This window comes from Caretta caretta, chromosome 1 (assembly GCF_965140235.1).
Source record: "Caretta caretta isolate rCarCar2 chromosome 1, rCarCar1.hap1, whole genome shotgun sequence".
Lineage (NCBI taxonomy): Eukaryota > Metazoa > Chordata > Testudines > Cheloniidae > Caretta > Caretta caretta.
In genome coordinates this window covers 207,858,201-207,885,411 of record NC_134206.1, presented here as the reverse complement: position 1 = coordinate 207,885,411, position 27,211 = coordinate 207,858,201, and the positions used below count along the sequence as shown (strand labels likewise).

At 41.9% G+C, this 27,211-nt stretch overlaps 1 protein-coding gene across 10 annotated transcripts in view; it reads right to left on the bottom strand.

The window, feature by feature from the left end:
- Positions 1-683: 683 nt before the first annotated feature.
- STXBP5L (syntaxin binding protein 5L) overlaps positions 684-27,211 on the bottom strand; it is a 430,597-nt gene continuing 404,069 nt past the window's right edge. For 6 of the 10 annotated variants that reach the window (XM_048819147.2, XM_048819166.2, XM_048819174.2 and 3 more), the window contains 7 exons: positions 23,842-23,943; positions 16,927-17,166; positions 14,779-15,139; positions 12,022-12,187; positions 8,877-8,988; positions 8,232-8,452; positions 684-5,486 (listed from right to left, as the gene is read on the bottom strand). In XM_048819147.2, coding sequence (XP_048675104.2) covers positions 5,445-5,486; positions 8,232-8,452; positions 8,877-8,988; positions 12,022-12,187; positions 14,779-15,139; positions 16,927-17,166; positions 23,842-23,943 — 1,244 coding nt within the window. In that variant the 3' untranslated portion in view covers positions 684-5,444. The remainder of the gene's footprint in view (positions 5,487-8,231; positions 8,453-8,876; positions 8,989-12,021; positions 12,188-14,778; positions 15,140-16,926; positions 17,167-23,841; positions 23,944-27,211) is intronic. The other 4 variants (XM_048819179.2, XM_048819193.2, XM_048819202.2 and 1 more) reach the window with 2 other exon arrangements.

The window sequence follows — 27,211 nt, the reverse complement described above, 5'->3', positions numbered from 1 at the left end:
ATATGGAGGTGGGGTGAGGGGCCCTGTCTGTATGCTAGAAGACCAACAAACAACATTGCTGTTTCCTAAGACTGGGGGAATTGGGCTTATTGGGTTTATGTGTGTAGAACATGTGTAGAATTGGGCTTATGTGTGGGCTTATTGGGCTTATGTGTGTAGAAAATGTGTTGGTTTTTTGTGGTTCCTGTGCCACTTTATGTTCTCTAAATTTCTTTGCATAATACAAGTGACCAGTCTAAGCAAATGGTGCAGCTGTAACTTACTCAAAGCTTGCGAGAGGGAGGGGGTGTTAAAAAGTGCTTCAGTTATTTAGGAACACAGCTCCCAGTGACAGTACGGATGCATTTTGACCCTGGAATCTTAGGCAGGAACTCATGGGCTAAGGCAGTACAGCACTGATAACCCCAATAGCTCCCCCTTCCACCTCCCTGCTCTGCCAGCATAGTGTGGGAGTCCCAGACAAAATGAAAATACAGAAATAACAGCTCAAGAGACTAACTTACAAGATGGCACTAGTGGGGCCTGACCTTGTATGGAAGTTGTAAACCAAAAAAAGCTATGTGTAGAAATGCCTACTGTAGTAGGGATGCTTAACCACATGGAATATGCATTATAAGCCCTTTACCTAACTACATACCCCTGAAACTAGTGTGAAGTGCCTGAAAAAAGAGAATTACACAAAATAATGTCAATTCTTTCCTTTATTTTCTTTCCATCAATTCTTTCACCGGGAACTCAGAATAGCTTCAATCAAAGATGCCTTAATTTACCTTTGTGATGCCAACTTTAAGGTATCTGTCAAAACAGTAAATGGCTAGTGGAGCAGGAGGAGTGTGCACTTCACTCCTGGATTTAACCTTCGTTTTGAAATATAGGTGGTGCCTCATTAATAAAAAACACACATAATTTGTCCACAGGTCCTTGACAGAGCCAGAATATTGGACACTAGTTTAAAAAAAAATACAATTTTTGATTTTAGTCAATAATCACATAAGAGAAAACACACGAATGGAAACTCTTTTTTACATGAATTACACCTAGATGAAGCGTTGTCAACAAATGGAAACATGCAACTCATTAATGAGAGCGAGTGTGTTCTTACTGAGACCTTACCAAGGCAGAATTAATCAAGACTGAAATATATTGTGTTTGCATTCACCTTTAGGTCATGAAAAGTGATGTGGGAAACCCAGAGTAGAATACTTAAAGGGTGCAATTAAATGCAGTCTGCAATTTGCCTGTGATATAATAGACACAATTTATAAACAGAATAATCCTGAGGTTGAATACAGCATTTACATTAGCTGTGATGTTTTTCCACATTAGATACATACAGAATTATTTTTTCGGTATACTATTTATTTATTATAATACACACAAGGAATTGGGTGTGATGGTTTCTGAAAAAGGAATATGTAAAAAGTTGTATAGAGAATTTTTGTGATAACTTCACACACATCTAATGATCGAATATCTGTTTATATTTAAATATTTATGCAAAACCTATATTCTGTTTAATACAGAGAAAAGATGTCTAATTTGGATTCAGGAATGCAGTCAGACCACATCTACTCAGAAGTATAAATAGTTGGGACATAGGAATTTAAAAAAATATGATTTAGAAAATCTTATATGATTATAGGGAACAAATCCTGGTGCTGTTACAGAATTTCATTAGATTTTTTAAAAATTTTAATTCAGAATTGAAGTTTAAAGTGGTCTAGGTCTAGGAGTTGGCTGCATATAAAATAGTTCTTACTAGTAAGGACTCATCTAATGAGAAGCCACATAATGAATCTAATTTATTTTATCTGCCTGTTGCACCCCTAGCTGTGTGTGTATCTTGTATATCTGATTGTTTGGGATAGTGCATATTTTTGGGGGGAGTGAAAAATGTATTTTCTAACATAACAAAAAAATTTAATTGAGCAATATTATGCCAAAAGTGTTGCTAGAGATAGTTTTTTATACTTTAAATCTAATGTAACCTATCTGGAGTTTGTACTTTTTAACTAAGAGTTTAGATGTTGAAAGAGCCTAAAAGTTATGGATTTTGCGTGAGCTGGTACTGGCTTGGTAGAAAAGGTGAAAGCACGTTTGATTTCAACAATTTTCTTAGAAAGACTAGTGTCCTAATTTTCCTCTCAGCAAGTAAAATCATTGCTATGATTATCAGCTTGAAGGCTGCAGCTTTATTACTCTCGTTATTAACAAAAAATGTTTAGGGTAGGCCTTTTAAAAATCCCACACTCCTCCTCATGTCACAAGAAACTAACTGGCCGGCTTCCCCCACCCTCCTTAAATTTTGAGGTGAAGGCTTTTCCCACATCCACGACAAATCTCAATAGAAAGCATTTTAACAGTGTGCACTAACAAACTTATACAACATATACATTACATATATATATTTATATATATAGAACGTTCTATATACAAACATATACAATTTTTTAGATCTCTACAGACTACAAGAAAATTAATAATTATAGTCACAAGAGCTGAACATTACAGAAACAGGAATTTGTAACTTTCTGGAAAGATGTACAATATGCCAAGGAAGATATAGTGTGACCTCCTGGGGAGTTTTTCTAGAGAAAAAGATGATGGATTTAAACATTCAAAATTGTATGTTTGGGGAATCTAAATTCTTCTTTTGTGAAGTCAAGAGGCAAACTGAAAGGTACTGGCTGACTTTCCCACTGATACAGCGTGGTGGTAAGTTAGAGACTGTTGATAGAGCAAGTGTGATGGAAATGACCTGCTGGAGGCACATTTCCCTTTGCACAGGCTGTAGCTGTTTAAACTGACTTGTGCAACTGCTTCATGAGGGAGTGAGCTCTAGCATCTGTCTAAGGAGGCTCCCATTGCATTTAGGATCATAGGTTCCTGAACTGATGTTAAGTAACACCTTTGCCTAAAAGCAGAATAGCAAGCCAAGAATTTCTATATATTACAGACCTAGTACCATCCTAATCACTCACACACACAGGCATGTGTGATGCATTTATGGATACTGCAATATGTCATTGAATTGCAATGGAAACTGCCAGTGTAGCCAGTAGAAGAAGTGTACATGGCACCACCCTTGAATATCTTTTTCATACCAGATATATTAGTATAGAAACAGGTGCAGTAAGTTACAGAACAAACTCATGTCCCTGGTAGAATGATTTCCCTCCTGTTCTGATCCTAACCCAGTGACAGTTTAAATACCTTCTCAGGTCTTGCAGATAAATTAGGGAACATATCCTCTCTAAGGTGTTTGTAATGCTAAAGTGCCCACAAGATTAGTGATTCAGACTAACTATAGGCCAGAGTACATGTAGAGTAAACATGCAATTCACATAGGGGCTGGATTAGCCATAAGGCCTATAACTGGATTATAACGGTCAAAGCTGTCATTTTAACCTTGCCCACAGTAAAATTTAAAAATTCTGTATAGCAAAAAATTCATATTGAGCCATAACGGTGTAAACCTTAATGATGCCTCAAACTTGTGCCATAGCCTTAATTCACACAGCTTGTGATGCCAGACTTCTGAATCCAAAACCTATATCTAAAATTGAGCTGAATTAAATATCAAAGAGGTGTTTTCACCAGTGAGCACCCACCCCACCACTAAAGCTATGAGAAAGGAATAGCTGTGAGAGTTAGCAGTGCTTTCCATGGAAATGCAGAATCCAGAGCAGTGTCTTGTGATCAGGAGCGTGCATTAAACTGTCATGATACAAACATGTAGGAAGTTAAAGCAAATCTGATGGCCATGGCTATTTGGGAGATCACTAGCTGTAGCTGCTTTCTCAGACCATTTTCCTTCAAAGTGAATTCTCCTGATGCAAAGTGTCTCTCTCTCCCTAGTTTGTACTTGTGCATACTTGCTGGCAAACATGACGTTGGCACTTTGTTCCCAAGCCAATTTTAGAATCCATCTGACTTCACAGTTGGTTACTTTAGAAATTATGCTCATGCAGAGGAGTAAAACTGAGCTGGGGAAGGCAACTGACTTTTATCTAATAGGAATTCTGTTCAGGCAAATGCATCATGATAAACTACTCTGGAAAAGAATCGGACAGTATCTGCGAAATGAAGAAAAGTAAAAGCCCATGATGGGAACCACGTAAAGCCCCAGGGCAGCAGTTGAGGTCTGGCAGCAGCTTTGCTGAGATGCATGGCCTATTTCACCAGTACCTTGCACCTCATGTAGGCCTTTACACTTGTGCAAAGTAGATATAATGTGCTCCTGAATTCTCCACTCACTCATCTCTATGGCAGTGTTTTACACCAGCTTTGCACAGGTTGTAAGCGGTGATACACCAGGCAAGACAGTGGAGAAACCGGTCTATATAAAATTAAATCTGCAGGGCTTTGGAGTTTAAACCTGTTGCTGGTGTGATCAGCCAGCTTTAAATTGGGTTACTGTACAATTTGCTTAGCATCACTTCAGTGCATTGTCAGGGAGAACTCTTTCCTGCAAGCCGCTGAAGTCACTGACTTGAGGGGATTTACCAACTTGACCCACTGGGCCCTCTACTTTTTTCAGCTGAATTCAATAAATTAATGACTCAACTTCTAATATTGAAAAAACAAGGCAACCAAGTGATTCAGCCACTCCTAGGGTGACACATGGTATCATAGCCCCCTCAAAGGATGCTTGAGATGAATCTAGCAAGCTGTACACATCTTTCTTTCAGAAAATTAGTGTTTATGGAAGGGGTTTCCTGCACTCTTTGGATTGTAAAGACATCCTCTACTCTCACTTAAGTGACTTCACAAACACTAAAAGCATTTGGATTGGATTTGGATGTTTGTTTATTCTTTGGATAGGAATTAAATAGCGCTGATGATTTCAAGCTAAGGAAAAGAATTAGCAGCAAATAAGAAAATGCAGTTCTTCTGTCCAGAGTAGTAGCAGCCATGCTTGAAATGTACTGGCTGGTTGTAGTGTAGTTTTTAAAAATAAAGATTTTTGCTGTCTTTAAATATTTTTTTGCTCAGCATAGAAATAAATCCCTTTTTCTTCGGTCACAACATGCTTTCTTTTTAAGATGTCAATTGGTCATGCAAAATTGTATTCATTTTTTAATAAGTGCATTAACATTCTAGGTTTGTACAGAATATTTTTAACCAGAGACACACTCCACAGTTCATTCCTAGAGCTTCTGAAAAAAGCTACATCCCAACGTGACTGTCCAGTTGCTTTTGGAAAAAGATTTACTACACCGTGAGCCAGGTATTTTGACTAAAAGACCAATACAAGTCTAGGCTCTATTTTGTGGGTTATAAAACTTCTCCTTGACTTCCCGCTTGTGGTGAATCCAAACAAATAACAGGAAAACATTTCCTAGGAGAAAGTTTTGCTTCTGGCCAGTGACTGGTAGTGTTGAGAATAGGTTCCGCTTCCCTGAATAGTGTTCTCATCAAAGCCAAGAAGCTTCTTTAAAAGTCTAAAACTGGTACCATTTCTTGTCCTTATATTTCAGCATCAACTACAGAGATGGGAAATAAGCAAAATGAAAATTAGATACAAAAATCTAATGGTAATGTTTTGCTAATGGTAAAGACTTGTGCTAAGTTAGTATATGGTAGAACTCCACTGGGTTAGTGGTATCACAAATGAAGTAGGTCCATTAATTGTCATGGACTTCATAATCAAGTAGAAAAATTGGAGCAAACAAACAAATAGTAGCAGGTTGAGCTTTGCCAAACATGTCATTTACCTCTGCTGCCGTAAAATAACTTCTTTTTTTCTTTCTGGAACTTCATAATTAAGTGTTAAACGTCCACAAAGAACATTATCTACCCATAGCTCTTATTCACTGAAGAGACACTTCTCAGGGAATTCCTACTTTCACACTCTGCTTTTTGCATAAGGTGAAGTAGGAACTGCTATAGATTAGGGTACGCTAGGTGCCTCGCCTCCAGAATACCATCTGTCAGTACACATCTCTTTGAGGGTATTTTTTGCCTCACACTTATAACAGTCCATAAGAAAACCAAAAACAAACATTCTCCCTGGAGCACTAGGTACATGGTAATCCAGCTGTACAGATATCTGGAAAACTGGAATTACAGTTAAATATTCCTTAATGTACTTCTTTTCAGTTGATTCCTACTCTTAGGACTATAGAATCATAGAATATTAGAGTTGGAAGAAACCTCAGGAGGTCATCTAGTCCAATCCCCTGCTCAAAACAGGACCAAACACCAACTAAATCATCCCAGCCAGGGCCATAAAAACCTCTAAGGATGGAGATTCCACCACCTCCCTAGGTAACCCATTCCAGGGCTTCACCACCCTCCTAGTGAGATCGTGTTTCCTAATATCCAACCTAGACCTCCCGCTCTGCAACTTGAGACCATTGCTCCTTGTTCTGTCACCTGCCACCACTGAGATCCATCTAGATCCATCCTCTTTGGAACCCCCCCATCAGGTAGTTGAAGGCTGCTATCAAATCCCTCCTCACTCTTCTCTTCTGCAGACTAAATAACCCGTTACCTCAGCCTCTCCTCGTAAGTCGTGTGCCCCAGCCCCCTAATCATTTTCATTTCTCTCCGCTGGACTCTCTCCAATTTGTCTTTTGTAGTGGGGGGACCAGAACTGGATGCAATACTTCAGATGAGGCCTCACCAGTGCCGAATAGAGGGGAATAATCACTTCCCTTGATCTGCTGGCCATGCTCCTACTAATACAGCCTCATGCTGTTGACCTTCTTGGCAATGAGGGCACAGTGTTGATTCATATCCAGCTTCTCGTCCACTGTAATCCCCAGGTCCTTTTCTGCAGAACTGCTGCTTAGCCAGTCGGTCCCCAGCCTATAGCGATGCATGGAATTCTTCCGTCCTAAGCATAGGACTCTGTACTTGTCCTTGTTGAACCTCATCAGATTTCTTTTCGCCCAATCCTCCAATTTGTCGAGGTCACTCTCGACCCTTATCCCTCCCCCCAGTTTAGTGTCATCTGCGAACTTAATGAGCTGGATGATGGGATTAATTGCATCCTCAGCAATAAAGATGTTGAACAAAACCGGCCCCAGGACTGACTCCTGGGGCACTCCGCTTGATACCGGCTGCCAGCTAGACATTGAACTGTTGATCACTACCCGTTGAGGCTGACAATCTAGCCAGCTTTCTAGCCACCTTATAGTCCTTTCATCCAATCCATACTTTTTTTAACTTGCTGGCAAGAATACCCTATGCCATAGGGTGACATCATTACAGAGCAAATGTCTTCATGCTAAGCAGCCTATTTAGAGCAGACCAGTTTAGCATAACACACTATGGCCATGCCCCCAGTTTCCTATGCCCCACTTGTTCCCTTGCATCCAGATGCACACCTGTGACCCACCCTAGTTTCCCCCCTCCCTGTTCAGCACATCTTGTGCAACTAGCAGGTTTTTAAAAGAAACAGGATTAATGATAATAATTCTCCTGTTATTGTTCATATCTGAACATTTGACAGGAGGGATAGGCACACAATCTTCAGAGCAATTAATGAATATTGTTCCCATTGTTCCCAAAAGGACTGAGGCCCCTACGTTGTCCTCTGATTTCAGGAGCAACACTGCTGCGTCAATGAATGGACACAATGGTCATATTAACTGAGGGCGCTTACTACTCTCCCTCCCACTGAGAACAACGGGAGATGGCAGCAGTTTTGAAAGACAGACATTTATGAAGAAAACATTGCAGGAGACTTGGGCATTGGTGGCACCCTGTTCTCTGTCCATGGCGCACAGTTTAGTTTCCTGAGGACTGAACTTTTTGGTCTAATTGAAGTCTTTGGACTTAATATAGGGATACTCAGGTGAAATGTAATGGACTGTGATACACAGGAGGGCAGACTAGATGATCTGATCATCCCTTTTGGCTTTAAACGCTATGAAAATATGGAGTAAGTGTAACCAAAGTAGATGGCTGTCTCAGTTTGCAGAGAGCCTGAAACAACAGCTCTGAGCTGGGAAACTACCCCATTTATTTCAGTGGGTGCAGATGTGAATGACGATACTTCACTGCTTATCAAAGCATGTAGAAAAGGAGAGAAAGTGTCATATAATGACAATGTACACCAGTGTTCCCCAAATGTATGGGGAAGGGTGCTGTATAAATTAAGGTATCAACGCTTGGGGGACAGTGCTGGGTTTAATTTTCCTGAAGGAGGTTCAGCTTTCTTAACTTTGGGTAACCCTGGGTAAGGAAAACTCTCTCCACATGTATGTGCGAGGAACCCATACCTCATGTGCATGTTTGGAAAATGCCTCTGCACTAGCCATCATGCTTGCAGTCTTTTCATCCAGTTCTCCCAGTCTCTGTCCTCTTTCGTCAAGGGCGAGGCGCGCACGAGCCAAGTCTCCGATTACCCCTCCTGCAGCTCCTTTCATACCCTCGATTCCACCCGAGCCAGGGATGTGCTGAGCCAGGCTCCGAGAGGCTTTTCCTGCTGAAGCCTCACCAACTACACAGGGAAAGTGGAGTTAGCTCGTTCCCCCATCGATAACGAGAGAGTTCATTGCTAGTTCCTCACTCCCTTGCTGTTGTTTGGGGTGTACTGTGGGACACAGAGACTGCCTCAAGCTACCCAGGCAGGTTTGATACTAGTGCCCTCTCAAACCTGTTTTTCAGTAATTGCAGTGATGGGGACTTTTTATTGTTCACTTGCTCTTACTGGGAAGAAAGGAAACATTTTGGATAGATAGAAACAAGGCTCTGAAACGTCAAGCTCTTGCTCCTTCTAGTAACTTGTGGGGACAAATTCTCTTCCCTCCTTCATAGTGTTACCTTTAACATTTTTAACATCCCTTCTTTCCTAGATTGTGTCCTGTCCTTGTATCGGTTTAACTGTTCTGTGTCTTCCGTTAGTTTCAGCAATAATCACTTACACAGCTCTTCTCTGTCAAAAGTCTGCCCACTTCCTCCAAACAGCCCCTTGAGAAATCCTCGGTTCTGGGCTTCTGGTGTTTCCACTGGGGTAAACAAATCCCCAAGCATATCCTGGCCAAAATCAGACAGAAGAACACATGAGGGAACTAGAGGGATGAAGATTGTCATTTACTTTACATGTCTAGATTAACATAGAGTCACTGACATCAGATGTTTGGCAAATAAAATATAAACTCTGATCTATGTAGCATGTTGTATTGCAAAACCAGGGCTAGCAAGGACAACATTTGACTTTGTTTGTCTGCAACATCAATTCTTTTAAAAAAAAAAAAAATTCTCATACTACGTAAAGCACAGCATTAAGCATTTGATGTCCGGTTACTACGAGAGCTGGGTCACTAGTGCAGATAAAATGTCCAACCAGAGCCACTCACATTTAAAAAAAAATTAGTTTGTGTTCATTCCCCTGGTGGGTTCACATTTTATGATTTGTGGAGAGCAATTTTTGCAACAAAGCCACAACATAAAAATATTGAGTAAAATGAAGAAATCACGATCAGCTGGTGAGCCGCAGAAGAGACGAAAGTTGTTGAAGAAATGACTTTGTGAATTATGTGCTTTGCACTAGTGATTATCCAGGCAACCAGACCATCAATACTTCGCAAAGAGAAAACAATAAAGATGAATTTAGTGCTTGCTGAAAGGAAGCAATTTTACAAAAGGCCATTGGCTTCCCTCCGAGAGCCCATCACTGGATGCTAGCTGTGCCTACCTCCCACTTTATTTACACAGCACCAGTCGTGCACAAGACATTTACAGACACAGCTGAAGGCATGGTCTCTGCCTCCAGAGAGCTTATACTTGTATCCTTCAAACCAATGGTTCTTTAGAAACAAATCTAGCTATCAAAGTTATTTGCAATCTGCTAGGGTAACTACTTACGTAGCAACCATTTGTGGGGAGATGGCTTCAGTACATTACTACTACTGCTCTGCCAGCTGGTAGGTCAGGGTGGGTGAAACCATGGCTCTCTGCCAATGTTCCTCCCACTTGCTCTTGGGGGAAGAGGGGATACTGGGTGTATAAAGTCCTTGCTCTTCCCCTCGGTGCAGCAGCCGTGATGTGAGCAGCTGGAGTGTGACAGTGCTGGGAGGTAAGAGCCTTTTTCCCTTACTTGGGCTAATGCAAATCTAGCCCATCCCCTAGTTTTAAACCCTTCTTCAGTGATGTAGTTAGAGTCCCTCCAGTAATTTGTAAACAGTTGCTTCCACTCCTCCTCCTCTCCAGTGAGCCCAAGCCTGGCTGCAACACTCACTCCTCTTACCAATTCTTCAGTGTTGAAAATGCCAGCACTCTGTGATGACTTCTGCTGCTCAACACATTCCCATGGTCTAACAAGAGCCGGCAGTACCACGTCTTTTGTTGGGCATCCTGGCTCTCTGCTCATTATACAACCTCAAGCTTATTTCCTTTTTTCACTGCTAATGCTCCTTCCCCAATAACCCCACACAATTCACTTCCTTCAATAAATGAGATTTAGCGTGTAAAAAAATCTAACAATGAACTAGCTTTTTACTTTCCTTACACCATCGCCACAGCTGCTGTATTTTAATGTGTAGTACAATCTGAGAACCTTTTCCCACCTGCAAATAAGGACTGTATCGGTTACTGTAGTGGAAAATACTGTACATAATTCAAAAGTAAATAGATTTTTTTTTGGAGATTTTTAATGGTTTATAATCCAACTCCAAACCCCTGCCCTTCTACCCTACTGAGTGATTGCTGAAGAAACTGTATTAATGTGGGGAGTGGGGCCTGCATTTACTTTTAGAATAAAATAAGCAATACTAACGTTAGGGAAGGAACAGAAGTTGTGCTGATGCACTTTCCCTTCAGTTAGACCCATGCTGGTATCGAGTGCCAGACATTTTTAAGCAGTCCCTTATAACATTTTGAAACCATTCCTCTTTCAACCAGAGCAGCACATTAGGACTTTGCTATACTTTGTTATGGCGAGTGCCAACCTGCTTCAAATCTGGATCAACTTAGTAGGAACCAGAAGTTGTTACAGTTAATGCCAGTTTGTGGACTTAGTCCAGTCTCTAGGGGACAGGAGCTACTCCATAGAGGCCACGGACCAAAAGTACTGTTGACCTCCCCTTTGTCCCAATGAGGTGGTTCCTGCAGGGCAAGCATAAGGTTTACTTGGGGTGTGTGGTGTGCACGTAGGAAGCTTGGCCTGCTGCTGCAGCTGCTCGTGCTGTCCTGTGCTATAAATAAATAGGGAACTTCCATCTATAGGTTTGTCAAGCTAGCACTGATTTCACTTTAAAAGCAAGCAATTGTGGTTTCACACTAGATCATATCTTACATTAAATCTAATGCTTGGCATATCTGCTGGCAATAATGTTACAATCCAACTTCTCACCATTTTTAACCATTTAAAACTTTAACTTTTAATTAAATTTAATTAAACTTAGGAGAGGAAAAAGTGTCATTACCTTGAGAAACCTACAAGTAAAACATACTGTTTCAGATAAATTGATCATTTGGGAACAAATGTTGTTTTAGAAGCATCTTGTTTCCCCCATCTTTAGCTGATAAAATTTTGAGTTAGTGTTTTGCATTCTTTCAGAGATTTAACACAAGGAACATGCATATTAAGGGACCAGAGCATTAGACAATGACACCATACCACTAAGTATTTCTTTTGCCATTTTACTCTTTCCAAATGTAGGAGGTTTTCTCTTGAGAAAATGTTGATGCAAATTGACATATGTTCCAGGCATGACACTGCAGATGTTATGGAACATCCTGGGCAATCTTTGCGCTGTTATATGGAGTTTCAGGTTCCAAATTAAAAATAAGAATGCACTGGATTGAATGAAAATTATCTGAAAAAGGAACAGGTTTCACTAGATTTTAAACTAGAGGACATGGTGTTAACAGTCGAAAGTCTGAGAATGGTGTAAGCCACTGTGATCAAGGCAGTGGTGGGAGGGCTCTGTTGAGATGCCTCTGGCTGGCTCAGAAGTGCTGAAAACATGGTGAAGCACAGATCTCACAATGGGAGCCCGTTACTGCTTCAAAGATTAGATAAGAAAGCCATGCGGCATGGATGCTTTTGATGGTTACAAGCCCTACCTGTAGATTGTCACACATCTCCTGGCTGTATGTCAGTCGCTGGATCTCTGTGGGGGAGCTGAGATACAAAGCTTGCCCTTCATTGGTGAAACAAAATGTCCGTGCTATCCTCATGTCTGTTACTGGCAAATAGTTGACATCCAGCATTGGGCGAAGGCTGGGCAAGCTGAAGAGAAGCATATGCCTGTGTTATGTTGGGATTTACAGAAAATGCTTTTATTCTATCACGTGATTCAGACCCACAGGTAACTTATTTAGTATTTTTCATATCTAGCCTAGAATGCTGTGGTATTTAAAATGCAGTCCTACTCTTAAATGTGCTAATATAAAAATGGCACCTTTCCATTTCACAGATCTGTTCCCTCCGTGTATTGGTCTCAAAGCAAATTTCAGTGACCAAAATAGGTCTTTAGGGCTAGCTCCACAAAAGGACTTAGGTGTCTTACATGCAGCTTAGGTGTCTAAGTCCTCCATCGAGAGTCTCAAAACCCTGCTCAGCTGCCACCTAACCCTGTAGTAGCCTAAAGTCCTTGTGGCAAAAAAAACCTCCACAGAATGTGTATCTTGTGGTTTTGAAAGGTTAGCCTTTGGTTAAATCCAACCCAATGTTGGGTAGAACTCTCAAAGGTGCTGCTGCTGAATGAGGACTGCTTTAATGCCACTTTTCAACTTTCTACCTTAGCTATTTTGATTGAGGAGCTATCCAAAAAAGAATTTTTAAGAATTATATTTTTAGGGATGTCGATTAATCGCAGTTAACTCACATGATTAACTAAAAAAAATTAATCGCACTGTTAAACAATAGAATACCAATTGACATTTATTAAATATTTTTGGATGTTTTTCTACATTTTCAAATATATTGATTTCCGATACAACACAGAATGCAAAGTGTATAGTGCTCACTTTATATTACTTTTGATTACAAATATTTGCACTGTAAAAATGACAAACACAAGAAACAGTATTTTTCATTTCACCTCATACAAGTACTGAAGTGCAATCTCTTAATTGTGAAAGTGCAATTTACAAATGTAGATTTATTGTTGTTGTTACATACCTGCGCTCCATAACAAAACAATCTAAAACTTTAGAGCCTACAAGTCCACTCAGTCCTACTGCTTGATCAGCCAATCGCTAATACAAACAAGTTTGTTTACATTTACAGGAGATAATGCTGCCCGCTTCTTATTCACAATGTCACCTGAAAGTGAGAACAGGTGTTTGCATGGCACTTTTGTAGCCAGCATTGCAAGGTATTTACGTTCCAGATATTCTAAACATTCATATGCCTCTTCATGCTTTGACCACCAATCCAGAAGATAAGCATCCATGCTGATGATGCTTGTAAAAAAAAAAAAAGTGTTAATTAAATTTGTGACTGAATTCCTTGGAGGAGAATTGTATTTCTACTGCTCCATGGTTTTACCTGCATTCTGCCATATATTTTGTGTTATGATAGTCTCGGATGATGACCAAGCACATGTTGTTTGATTTAAGAACACTTTCACTGCAGATTTCAAAAAACACAAAGAAGGTTCCAATATCAGATTTCTAGAGATAGCTACAGTGAAAATGCTCGACCCAAGGTTAAGAATCTGAAGTGCCTTCCAAAATCTGAGAGGGACGAGGTGTGAAGCATGCTTTTAGAAGTCTTAAAAGAGCAACACTCTGATGCAGAAACTACAGAACCCGAACCACCAAAAAAGAAAATCAACCTGCTGGTGGCATCTGACTCAGATGATGAAAATGAACATGCGTCCGTCTGCACTGCTTTGGAGTGTTATTGAGCAGCATCCATCATCAGCATGGATGCATGTCCTCTGGAATGGTGGTTGAAGCATGAAGGGACATATGAATCTTTAGTGCATCTGGCATGTAAATACCTTGAGATGACAGCTACAACAATGCTATGCAAATGCTTGTTCTCACTTTCAGGTGACACTGTAAACAAGAAGCAGGCAGCATTATCTCCAGCAAATGTAAAAAAACTTGTTTGTCTGAGCGATTGGCTGAAGTAGTAGTAGAACTGAGTGGACTTGTAGGCCTTAAAGTTTTACACTGTTTTATTTTTGAATGCCTTTTTTTGTACATAATTCTACACTGTAAGTTCAATTTTCATGATAGAGATTGTACTACAGTACTTGTATTAGGTGAACTGAAAAATACTATTTTTGTTTTTTACAGTGCAAATATTTGTAATCAAAGACCAATATAAAGTGAGCATGTACACTTTGTATTCTGTGTTGTAACTGAAATCAATATATTTGAAAATGTAAAAAACATCCAAAAATATTTAAATAGTATTCTATTATTAACAGCAGAATTAATTGTGCAATTAATTTTTTTAATCACTTCACAGCCCTATTTTTTTTATAATGTAGGGAATGGTATTTTGATTTCCACAGTCATTGAACGTATGTGGGTGAGACTAGGCTTGGAAGTCTTTAGCCCAGAAGCTGACAGTTATAAGTGACCAAAGAGAGACTGCATGGAAATTATTCTGCAACTTTAGCCACAGTGAGCACTGCTGCTTCTGCCATGCTGTTGCTGTCAGAGATAATCCTTGTACTAGATGGTGAGAAGGATTACTAACCAAGAGAAATTATATACCAGAGCAAAATGGGTACAGCTTTCCTTTACGTGTGCATAATATAAACAGCAGATTGCAGGTGGACAGTGTGCATCCTACTCCCCTTTACAGCCCTAATTCTGTTGCCTTTTACCATTTTGCCAAATGATTAGGTAGGTAAGTACCTCATCGCCATGATATGCCCGTTGGCACAAAAGCAAGCCAGGCAGATGCTGTTACACAGGGTCACCACATCTGCTCGCAGTAGAAAGGACGTTTCTGTGATGTTGTGAACATAGAGACATGCCTGGGAAGGCAGTGAGAAAACTTTGGCTTGTTTTTCTGAGCAGATGACAGCAAACTGATGATCTCCCATATCCCCGGAGGAGGAAGGAGAATACATGACAAGTTTCCTTTTTCTCATTTTTTCACTGTCATCCATGCTATTTGGGTCCCTCCATACTTCATAGGGTGGATGTATCAATGCTCCCATGCAGTCCAGGCATGAAAAAGTCAGCACTGCTCCCTTCAGCATCAGAACTGTACCTGTAAAATATAATGCTCTAGCTTTGGCATATGCTGGTCAAAAACTCCAGTGGTCACATCATGGTCTATTTTGCATCCAGGTTTTCCCTTTAGGGCTACAATAGCACATCTTAGCCCTAAGCTAATAAGCTGCACAGCTAATGGTACAAAGTAACCTTTTGCTTCAAACAAAATATTTTTGCAGCCACACAGAGATGGTGAATGAGCAGGCTGCAGTTACTGAAAATGTTTCAGGCAACCTAACAAAAAAAATTAAATAGAAAACAGTAGAATTTAGAGATAGAAATAGCCAATTACGGCATGTATCCAATTCTCTTACCAGTAGGATTGTTCTTTACAGTACAATTTCTAGCGTCTTTCCAGTCAGGTTTTAAGGAAGCAGCTGAGATGCCTCCTATCCTTTCCTTGTCTAATACAGACTACAGTTCCTTACTCCTAAATTTCCTCCCATTATTCCTAGTTAGCTCCTTTAAAACTGCTAAATAAATCCTGTCCCTCTTTGGTGTTTACCCCCATCCAGTATCCCCTGTAACCTGTGCCTGTCACTTAGCCAAGATGTGCTTGGGATCTTTCAGTCTTTCCCTGGAAATTACCCCCTTCACCCCCCAATCATTTTGTCATTCTCCTCTGCACTCCCTCTGGTTTCTCTGGTAATGACACCTCCAACCTGATCACAACATTTCCAGCAGGGGCTGGATCAGAGCTGTATGTAGGAGGACTATAACCTCTCTGCTCAGTGACAAAATGCTTTTGTCTAAGCAGTTCAAAATTATACTGGCCTTGTTTCCCAGCCATATCCACAAACTCACGACTAATCTGCTGCCTACTGCTAGTTCTAGGTCTCCCTGCTTTCTACGTTTTCCCCCCTCTCATTATGTACTTGCAATTGTTTTTCCTCACATGTATTAACTTGTATTTTCCAAAACTGAACCTCGTTTTTTGTTCTCTGCCCTTGTTTCTACTCTCATGGCATGGCCTCATCAGTGTCCATAACTGCACTCAATTGACCATCCTCTGTGTCGGTGACCTTGTAATTGTAACCATCATTGTAACTAGGTGTGAAACAAGGGCCTAGTTCATTCTGCAACTACTTTTGCACAAAGCTGAGTTTTTGTCCTGAAAGCTAGACCTCTCCTATGAGTGAGATCTGTCTGAGGGCGTCAGTGCACAGGACTAGAAGGCAGGAACGCCGGAGATCTAATCCTGGCTTTATCATTGTGTCCCTCTTAGCACTGACCAAGTCGCTTATTGTCTGTGCCTGTTGCCTCATCTGCAGAAGTGGGAGCAGCTCCCTATGTCACAGGGAAGGAATAATCAGTTAAGGTTTATGAAGACCTTTAGATATGAAAGTAGCTGTTTGTGCTGAAGATACCTTCTACTGGAATTTAGTGACATATCTGTTGCCACATGATCCATCAAATTCTTGACACGTTCAAACAAATCCCAAATACACTTTCCCATGAGGAAATTATCTATTTTTCCAGTCTGCAAAAAAGGTCTCCTGTTTCCAGGTCCTTACAAGGAATGTGTGCAGCTCTATGTAAGATCTAATCTTCGTGATTAATAAAACAGACTGTCCTACGTCTCTAAATCACTGCTATGATCCCCTCTTTGTATCTCACTGTGCACTCAGTGTAATGAACTACCGAATGTAATGTAATGAATGTAGGGGTTAATATTCACTACATGAGAGATTTTGGTCAGAGAAACCAGATAAAAGCAGATATGTAAACCCTCTCCTGCTACCGAGACAGACAAAGAACAGGAAAGCAGACAGAAACTCTTACCACTTGGAGACACCATGACTGGTTCTGTCTGCCTTAACTCCTCAGTAGCAGGCAGATTAAGGGAGATGATTAAGACCATACCAAGGCCTGTTCCAGCCCACAGACAGGGGGAGACAGTAGAGTCATTCTTCCGTGAAAAGGTCTCCATAAAGTACAAAGCTGTAATTGCCTCCTTGGACTCCTTGTCGATGCTGGAGACACTGGAGCTTCGGGAACGGCTGAAGGTGTTTTCCCGGTTTTCTGTATAAATAAGGTAAATACAATCGAGCAGACATGAGCCGGCAGGCTAGAGCACGGACCCAAACGTATCTGAAAACCAAATGCCAATGCACTGTTGTACGTGGACATCACGGACTCGTTACAGACTAGTTGAACATTTTGATACTTGCATAGTCTTAACTTCCTGCCGGTGCATAAACAACAGTGAGAATGCTGTCAGACCTCTCCAGACAAATCAGGCTGTTAGAAATAGCTGCTTATTACAGAGAGCTGCATAGACTAACCAGAATTTGCTCCAGTCGGGGCTCAAGGGATCTCTCCTCAACTCATACATTACCAATATATTTAAAACTAAATCGTCCACCTTATTACAGGACATGAAGTGAGCGCTCAGTGCCAGCATCACGTCCTGTTGCACATGCCCTTTGCCTTGCACCAAACACTGCTATGGCTATGTTCAGAGTAACCCTCTTTAGTCTGTGATGTTCTTGGCAGCTGTCTGTCTGAGAGGAGACACTGACCCTTGAACTGGCCCCTGTTACAGACAATGTGCAGGGGGAAGGAACATCATTTAAACCTTCTCACCCCCAAATCACCTCCAACATCCCATACAAGGGAGTGAGAAAGTTGCTCTGCCCCTCAGCCGACTCCACACCATGGGGTTGGACCATAAACATTTTTTGTGTGTGGTTTCGCGGGGAACTGTGACCAGCAGTTAGAAACAGACACATGCACTCTCCCCTCACCAAACTCACTGGGAGTCTCCCAGGGGGAGGGGCCTCTTCCCAACTCTTCCAGGAGAGGAATGGCATCGAGCTTGGTTGGGTGTTGAAGGCTCTGATTCGGGTTATGCTCACTCAGCCTTGTCTATCATCAAACCAGGCAGAATAAGCTGCTCAACACAGACTTGCTATGGGTTCACAGGGTGGGAGCAGAAGGGAGGGAGCTGGGGCTGAGAAGGGACTGGACAATGAAGGATCCGGGAGTGGTATTAGGACACACGGGAGCAGGGGGTGGCTGCAGCAGGAGGAAGGGGTGAGTTCATTTTTGGCCCTTTTTCATTTCCTGGCACACAACATAGGCAGCTTAGTTTCCCTGACAGCATAGTCTGCTTTGAGCATCACTGCTGCTGATTCATTTCTGATGCCTTCCCTGTGCTTCCTGGGCAAGAAGAAATCAGGAACCCAGGCTAGTCTTTGCAAGACAGGCTTGGGCCAGCTCTGCACTCCATCTACACCGAGTCAGGCAGAGCTGGAGCCAGGCTACAACGCAACACTGAAAGTTACAGGTGCTTTTCTGCAACACAAAAGGCTAGAGGCTGAGAGACTTTGGAAGACAAACGTTTGGAGCTAGTGGGCCTGAGACTTCTCTAAGCGCCTCAGAGTACGTTCAGATACTCACTTGAGTCTAGTTGCTGAGATAACTGGGCAACTATGGATGCCTTCATCAGGTCTATCTATGCATAGAATGGGGGCCATCACTGTGGCATCTACAGTCCAATGGCCTCCTCCCAAGCCCTTTTTGAGAAGAAGGTTAAATCCTTCTTCATCCCCAGAAGAGGGTGATGTCTCCTCAAAGGAGAAAGTTCAGGAGCCAGCAGAAATGATTAGGGAGTAGAATGCTTCCTGGTGTTGGAGAAGACTTGAACCTGGATAAGAACCTTCCCCATCATTCAGTCTCCCAGAACTAAAGCCTGAGTTAAGCTTCACACCACATTTACAGTTCCTGCTCTCCTGAGAAAGCGATAGTTTAGGGATTCTAGTCCCACAGGGAACATCTGTTGTGACATTAAACTCCCATCCCTGTGACTCTGCACAAGTGGCAGAAATTAGCCAGTTGCCACCACCCCCCTGGGAATTACCGGGCAGATGCACACCAAAGTATTGCTATTCGGATCAACATGTGGCGCTGAGAGGCTCAGTTTATATTTAAGTTGGAGCTGCAGTTTGCAGAGCTTCTCCGCTGAGTGAGGCGGTCGCCTCGCCAACCGCGAGCTCCACAGCACTGCAGGGTTTTAGTCTCCCTCACGCTGAAGAGAAATTCATGTGCCCGGTTCAGTTTCCAAGTCCCACATGCCCCCCAGCCAGGGAGCTCACATTCAACTCTCCGTGCGGGTGCTCGTGCCGCTGCCCGGCCCTGGCTCAACACTGCTGCAGAGACCTGCATAAAAGCGGGCTCAGGGGGGCTGAGCTGTGAGGCTATATGGACCTAATACCTTATGAATGAATGTGCCCCATCCCCTCACAGACCTTGCAGCACTCTAGCCGTGGAGCGTTGGAGGCGGTTCATCAGCACTGCACCAGTTGCTGACCAAAGAGGGCTAGTGAAGGGGCTTTGCAGGGGTCCCAGACCCCGCAACACAGGGCAGCCCGTGACCCCAAACCCCATTTTCCCGACATGGTGCGCAGGCTGTATGTATTTTTCCCTTTAGTAGTTGGTATTAATGACAAGAGCATGGAAAAAGCAAACAGAGTGGTGTTCAAGCTGTGAAAGGTGCTGAAGGGACCAATATGTCTGCTCAGTCTGTGTAGGCGACATGCAGAGTGTTTAAAATATGTGATGTGCCATTTGCATGTGTCACAGGACTTTTTCCTTCCTTTAAATAAGAATAAATGTTCCTTGCTCTTGTGCAGTACAATTAACTAATGCCTTTTAGCAGAACTGACATTAACAGGTATAATTTTTGGGACACCTTTGGGAACATGTCGTGCTGTTTTCCCTTAAATACAATATTCAGATTGAATTTCAAAAGCTCAGCAGGACACATCTCTCAAACTTTGGAGTCATGAAAGATTTCTGAACAGAAACACGTAACTTAGGAATGATCAGAGGCACGTCTGTGACCTTCCCAGCCTGCTCTAAAACAAAGTCTAAACCCCACCCCTTCCTGGAATTTAGCTTTATTAACTGATTGATAACGTTCAGTTTAGGCTTCTCCTCAGACCTGCTGCTCCCTCAGGGGTCTCTCACACTGTAGATCCGCTCACTCTCTCTTCAGCGAGCCATCCCCTTTTATCTGAGTGAGGTATAAAAGCACCTGGCTCAGGCTAAGCCTTTCCCAGCAGGATCAATGACTGCTAACAGGGAGATGTATTTCATGCATTAACAGGAGTGTTGTAAGCAAGACATGAGCAGTAATTCTTCCAATTTACTCAGCACTGAGAAGGCCTAAAAGGGAGTCTTGTGTCCAGTTCTGGGCACCTTACTTCAGGAAACATGTGAACAAATTGGAAAAAGTCCAGAGAAGAGCAACAAAAATGATTAAAGGTCTAGAAAAATAGGACCTATGAGGGAAGACTGAAAAAATTGGGTTTGTTTAGTCTGGAGAAGAGAAGACTGATGGGGGAACATGATAACAATCTAAAAGGTTGTTATAAGGAGGAGGCTGATAAAGTGATCTCCTTAACCACCAATGCCAGGTCAAGAAGCAATGAGCTTAAACTGTAGCAATCAAGATTTAGGTTGGACATTAGAAAAAACTTCCTGTCAGGTTGGGTGAGCACTGGGACATGTCACCTAGAAAGGCTGAGGAATCTCCGTCACTGTAGGTTTTTAAGAGCAGGTTGGACAAACACCTGTCAGGGATGGTCTAGATAATATTTAGTCCTGCCCTGAGTGCAGGGGACTGGACTAGATGACCCGTCAAGGTCCCTTCCAGTCCTACATTTCTATGATTTCTGTGTAAACACTGCCAACCTCTTACAGCCCCTTAGAGCCAATGCTTATGCATGCACCCTGGTTTTCTCTCTCCTGGACAATCTAACTCTCAAAGCCCCTGCGGTGACGAGAGGACTTGCCCCCTGCAACATCTCATTCTGCATGGTCATGAACCCCTGTGTACACCCTGGAAACCAGGATAGACTGAAAGTTTACCCAGGTTCCCCGCATTTCTCAATGGGGCAGGATAAAACAAGCAAGTTGCCCCCTGTCATAGGAGAATTATAGCCTCTGGGTAGGCCCTGGAGTCCTTGTAGTCATAGGGGACCTGTATGGAATCTAATTCTTTAAGGCACTCGAGTCATATCAAGCCCTCTTACATCTAAGTCTGGGTGTACCATGAGTCAACCTGGCAAGCCACCATTCCTAGAGCCCTGCATGGATACAAAATTTGTATCCGCATCCCTCAAACATGGTCTACACCTATAAAGCGGGTATCTGCAGATTTGCAGGGCTCTAACAATTTGCCCTTCCATTTCTATGGGTCCATATATTACCCACTGGGAGAGCCAGACCCCTGGCCTCTACCAGACCTCATCTCTCTATCGTCAGTACATCCATGACGAACAATGTTTTTGTATATATCGCCGTTCCTTACATGATTCCTGGGGCTGGAGGCTTCCTCCTAAATTCTTGGTGATTGTCCTTTTTTTGTCTGTGGGTTCAGTAAGTCCATATGTCTTCCCAAAATTACAGTGCAATATAACACAATTTTCTTACATGCGCCTTTTCCTAATAAGCAAAACACATAAGTCCCCCCATCAGCCCCCTCTGGCCAACCTTCTGTATTCATTGTCCACCACTGAGTCCCTGAGTCTTTCAATTTTCTCCCCAAGAGTACTCTATAAACTGTACTATGGAACTGAGCTGAAACTGGGGCAGCGTGGCCTCTCTCACATGTAGGCATATATATATATATATATATATATACACACACCCCTTGTACCTCTACTGTGAAAAAGGAGCTAAAAAGATGTCCCAAGACTCACGCTGAGCAGGAGCCATCAGCTCAAAGGTGACCAGCAGGTCTCAGGGTCACCATCCGGTTTCATGATAGACAGAGATGGGCTGACGCTCACCGGCAGCCAGACAGTGGCCATGGGTTAATCATTCTGTGGAACATCAGCTCCCAGAGTTGTTGCTACCGTTCTTGTTGGACTCCTTCACAAATTGCCACAAGGCCTGCAGCAGCTGTTGTTCGAGGGCAGCCTGGGCCTGTTGCCACTTCTGCCCTCATGTTCTTCAGTTCAAGTTTGCTTCTCTCCCCGCCCCCATGCCCCTTGTGCAGAATACGTCAAAAAAATCTCCCCTGCGTGAGCAGCTGGCTCTAAAACAAAGTCCACACGCTGAGTAGAGTCACACTCACCACCCCCCTTGGGTTTGACAAAAAACAACAAAACCTTCAGCTCCAACCATCTCCACAGGCGTGGCTGCCCCTAGGGCTCCTCCTTCCAGACTGCTCTGCCCACACCTTCACTTCTCTATGTAGAGAGCACTCCTATCTCCCATACACAGGGGACGGTTAACAAGCTACCTGCACCACCTAGTTAGAAGAACTCACTTGACGTTTCCCAGCAGCCTCAGTATCTGCCACCAGGTGGGAATGTTTCAGTCAAACAGTGCCAGCCTGTTCTACAATCCTCCATACAGTTAATGTTATCTTCCACCTTCCCAATTCTTTCTATGGATGTAGTTGCTATTAATGTAAAATACAGCTCAGCAACAAAGATGACAGGCCATGCTGTGTGTATTCTGTATTATATTGCTCTGTACACCAGGTTCTCAAATATCTTCATTGTATGGACCACTTCTTCATAGAGATTGTTCCGTGGACTCGACTCCTCCCACAGATGATCATGAGGAGCACTGCCCCTCCCATCTGTGAACACAGAACAGCAACTAAAAGAACTGATTACCTGGGACAGTACCCTTAAGAAATGGATGTATTCACAGTTCTTTTTAATGAGTTTAATTTTGTTTTTCTGTCTCTATTTTCCTCTTAATTTCACTTTTCCTCCAATCTGTTCTGTTCCTCTTTTCAGGCCAATATTCCTCTGCTACTCCGTCCCCTCATCCTGTTCTCTTCCTGCACACAGTACCCTGTTGTGTGGTCCTCTCTCCCCCAAACATGCTTTTCTGCCACTAAATTTCCTTGTGTCCTGGACTCACGGCCTGACAATCAGGTCCCCTCCAACCATTTCTCCAACGGACATAAACCCCTGATGCCTCATTGTCTTCTCCCCTGAGCAGTCTCCTCTTGCTGATGCCTGGCAGCTCCAGACCCTGGTGGTGGTTCCTGTTTCCTCTTCTCCTCCTAGTAGATGGAGCAATGCTTGCTCTTCCTCCTTGCTTCCAGCTGATTTTATACATCTCCAGGCTCTTCCTTGATATCTGTAGAAGCAGCTGGAAGCCTGGGAGAAGCAGCCACCACCTACGAAAAGCCAAATCTCCACAGACCACTTAGCATGTGCTTAATGAACCAGTTTGGTATGGTATGCTGTATGGTACCTGTTTATCCATTAGATTGCAAGCAACTGTTAGCAGGGGCTCTCTCATTTGAAGCTTACCTCCTGCATAGCAGCACTGTACTGTGTACACTGAATGTGCCATCTAAATGACTAGTCATAAATTCTGAGTTTCAGTGAAGGAAGTAGAAAGCCAATCAGGCTACCTCTCCCCACCTAAAAATATCAGTCCTTTCTCCTCAGCGTTCTGCCCTGTATATGGATTGGGTTATTCAGACATGGCTTGACCTACATGAATCAATTGCTGTTTTATAACATTAGTTCTACTCTTCTAATTTTTAGCAATAGTTAGTTTGTGGAGAAACATTTCTGACAAATAAAATCAGCGTCTTGTATCTGACTTCACCTGAACGTGGAACCTCTACCTGTTGCCCGCCTCACTGCGACAGCAAAATACAGGATACTTCAACTAACATGTTAGGGTAAAAACGAAGGCGGTGTTGTCAAGCCTTACCTTTGTCCATCCATGCGTAAGCGGCATAGTGACGCTCGTCGTGTGAGAATGTACTGACTCCATGTAATTGCTGAAGCATTGCCCGTCTGGAAATGTAACCTACTGCCACAAAAATGCATGCATTGCAAAAGGACAAGAACAATTGAGCCAACCATCATCATGACATTTATATGAAAGCAGCCCTGAGCAGTTACAGTCCTAGAGCAGGTTTCTTGCCTGACACAGAGTCCCGCTGCAGTGAGCTGGTGACTTTAAAAGAAAGTTTGATTTATATTTTTCAGGATATTCAAAAGGCAATTCCAATGAAACATTTCCCATGCTTTAATTTATAGAAATAAAACCCAAACTTGCAACCTTTATGGAGCAGTGTTAAAATGAATAATGGTTTCTATTCTCTTTGGCTTAGTGAAAATAACACCACAGTTTCCTCACTTCCCCATGCAGTCTTAAAAAACACAAGAATGCTAATGAAAATGTGTATGCTGCTGACTTACGCACCTAAAGGGAAATAATCTCCTTTCTGTTCTCATTAACTTCTGCAAGGGCTTTGAAAGAGGAATATACCCCTATAAATCATCTCTTCCATGGAGGTGTCGTGATTATGTCAAAATAATGGAATAAACACTAAAGCATAAAATCCTTCATTTTTATAGTCAGGAATTGTGAAAGCAAAAGTATTACTTGAGATGAAGAATGAGAGAAAAATACCAGTGACTAAGATGAACCTTTGCACTGTAACGTATACATTCACCATCAGAGAGCCTTACAATCAACACACTTTGCGTTCATTTATAGATGTTTGTAGTGTGCAGTTTTAAATTAGTGAATCAAGTGTATACTATTGATCTGCTTATAAAGTCTGTCAAAGAATAAAGCCAATGTTCGGTATAAAAATCAGGGTATTTTGGAAGCAAAGTTACACAACTGAATATGTTTTTAGGCTCCTCATGTAGGCACTTCTGTAAATTCCAAGCACCAAACATCTGATTTCATGGCAGCCAATGCAAATATTCAAATGTTTTTCCTGAGTATTACTAGTTCGTTTGTAGTAACATAAGTCTCTGATAGTCAATATAAACAAACAGTCCTAAAATTAATCTTTAAACATTACTTCACATATGGTATCATCACGCAGACAGAGACTGAATCAAATCATTCATGGCAATGCTTCAGCAACACAGAGGGGCAAAAGGATAGGAACTGACACCACAGGGTATTAAAACACTTAAGAATGCTGCACACAGATCTGGATAAAGAAACATCTCTAAACACATTTTACTGGTGCCACGCTAAAGCTACATTGCATGTTAAAGCAATTCACTAGAAAGCAGCAAGAGTTGTTTTAAGCACAAATAAGTACCACTGGAAAATTTACTGGGAATTTATAGTGAGTGCCCTTCTATGAATAGACTCGGACAGTGTCCTTACTTCAGACTTTCAATTGTATTGGTAAGTATGTGAACAATTACTGGTGCAGTATCTCCTAAATCAGGGCAATTTTGTCTACTAATGTAGGGCCAAATCTTGTGAGGTGGTCACCAGGCCCTCACAGACTAACTGTTCAGTAGTTACTACAGAGATTCTGCACCTTATTCACCACCAGGTTACACAAGTTGAATGCTTGTGTAACTCTAGTGAAATCATTAGAGTTTATGGAGATAAAACTGGTGTGAACTGATGGAGAATCAGGCCCTCTCAGAAGATACAGACTGAAGGCAGAACATTTGGATCTTTAGCGTGATATCACCTGTGTGTGGGTAGGTTCAGGCCTGGGTTTTAGGTCAGTCTATTTTAAAAATAACCAGGAACTGGGAAAGCAAAAATCCCACTTGATACGAAGACAGACAGAGCTAAACATTTTCACTGCATGAGCTATGTTCTCCATCAGAAATCCTCATGTATTTAATCTGCAAAGATTCCCACGTTCTACTGTATGAATCACTTGCCTCTACTTACACAATTGAAGTGTTTTCACATTCAGATTACTATGACTTTGAGCTGAATTTGGATTTCAAACAGTCCCAGTGTGTGGGCTGTTGAGATCTGGGCCCATCTTTAATTCAAAGATATCAAACTCTTTAGAGTTTATATAAGAGGCTTAAACTGCTTATCAGAGTCCTAAAATATCCCCTTGTTCTGAAGCACTGTCTATTTATGCACGATGCAATTTATATTTCTGGAATGATTTGTGGTAAGTTTTCCATGTAAAACTGCTTCAGGGCACGGAGAGTATAAAGGGTGCTTCAGAAAACAAATTTACCTGTTCATTTATAGGGGAATCAAAATATCTCATTTTGTTTCTTGAAGCATGCAGCCTAGAGCATTTTAAAATTCAATTTTGGCTCTGATGGGTTCCCTACCTGCATATTTGTTCACAGTAACTATTTTAGGTACAGTAACTTTGAAATGTTTTGCATTTGAAAAACATTTGGAATGGCTATACTTGCATAATATTATCATAAAAAATACAAGCACTTCTAAATAGATTCTACCCTGTGTGAGCTGTGTGCATACTACATATTGCTAGAGCACTGTGCAGATACAAAATTTGTATCCACAGTCTATCAGCGATCTGCACACATGGTCTGTGGATATCCGCATCCATGGATGCGGATAGCTGCAGATATACAGCAGATAGCTGCAGATTTGCAGGGCTCTACATATTGTTCCACAAGCCAGGCTAACCGGAGCTATAGAGACACTGGGGATCCTCTAACTGTACGCTTCACAAATTACTTAAGATATTGGGCAACAATTTCTGCCTTGTATAATTAATTGCTAGTAGAGAAACAATTGCAAAATAAAACCCTCAATGCACAGTGCAAAACAACAATCTCAGTATTCAGCTGGGTCTAGAGTGTTTCATGCAATCATCTGATTTTGGGAATGAAATAGACAGTAATTTGTATTAAAATTAAGCAGACATCAAATAACTGTAGGATAACAAATTTCCTTTTATTTTTGTTCACTTTAAAAGTAAGGAAAATGTTATATGTACATGAGCTTTCTACACAGCTAACAAGATAATTTAAAAATCTAACTAGAACCACCACACTGAGAAACTATTCCCAGAACAACAAAACCGCTGTCCCCCAACCCTCCTCTGCTGTTGTTTACTTAGAGCCAATTTAGTAGTATGCTGTCAATATTTGAACCAGGGGCTTCCCCTTTGCCTGTGAATAATCCCAAGGCACCCAAGGGGTACCCATTCATGTACTTTCATAGAGGAGGCAGGAGGGAATGGGAAGAATTTGTTTGTTTTCCCATTTAAAGTAAAAACACGGTCTCATCATATCCATAACCAAGGAAGGATGCAATACTGTCGAGGCAAACTGCACGTTGTTGGAAATGTTTATACTGTATTCCCATT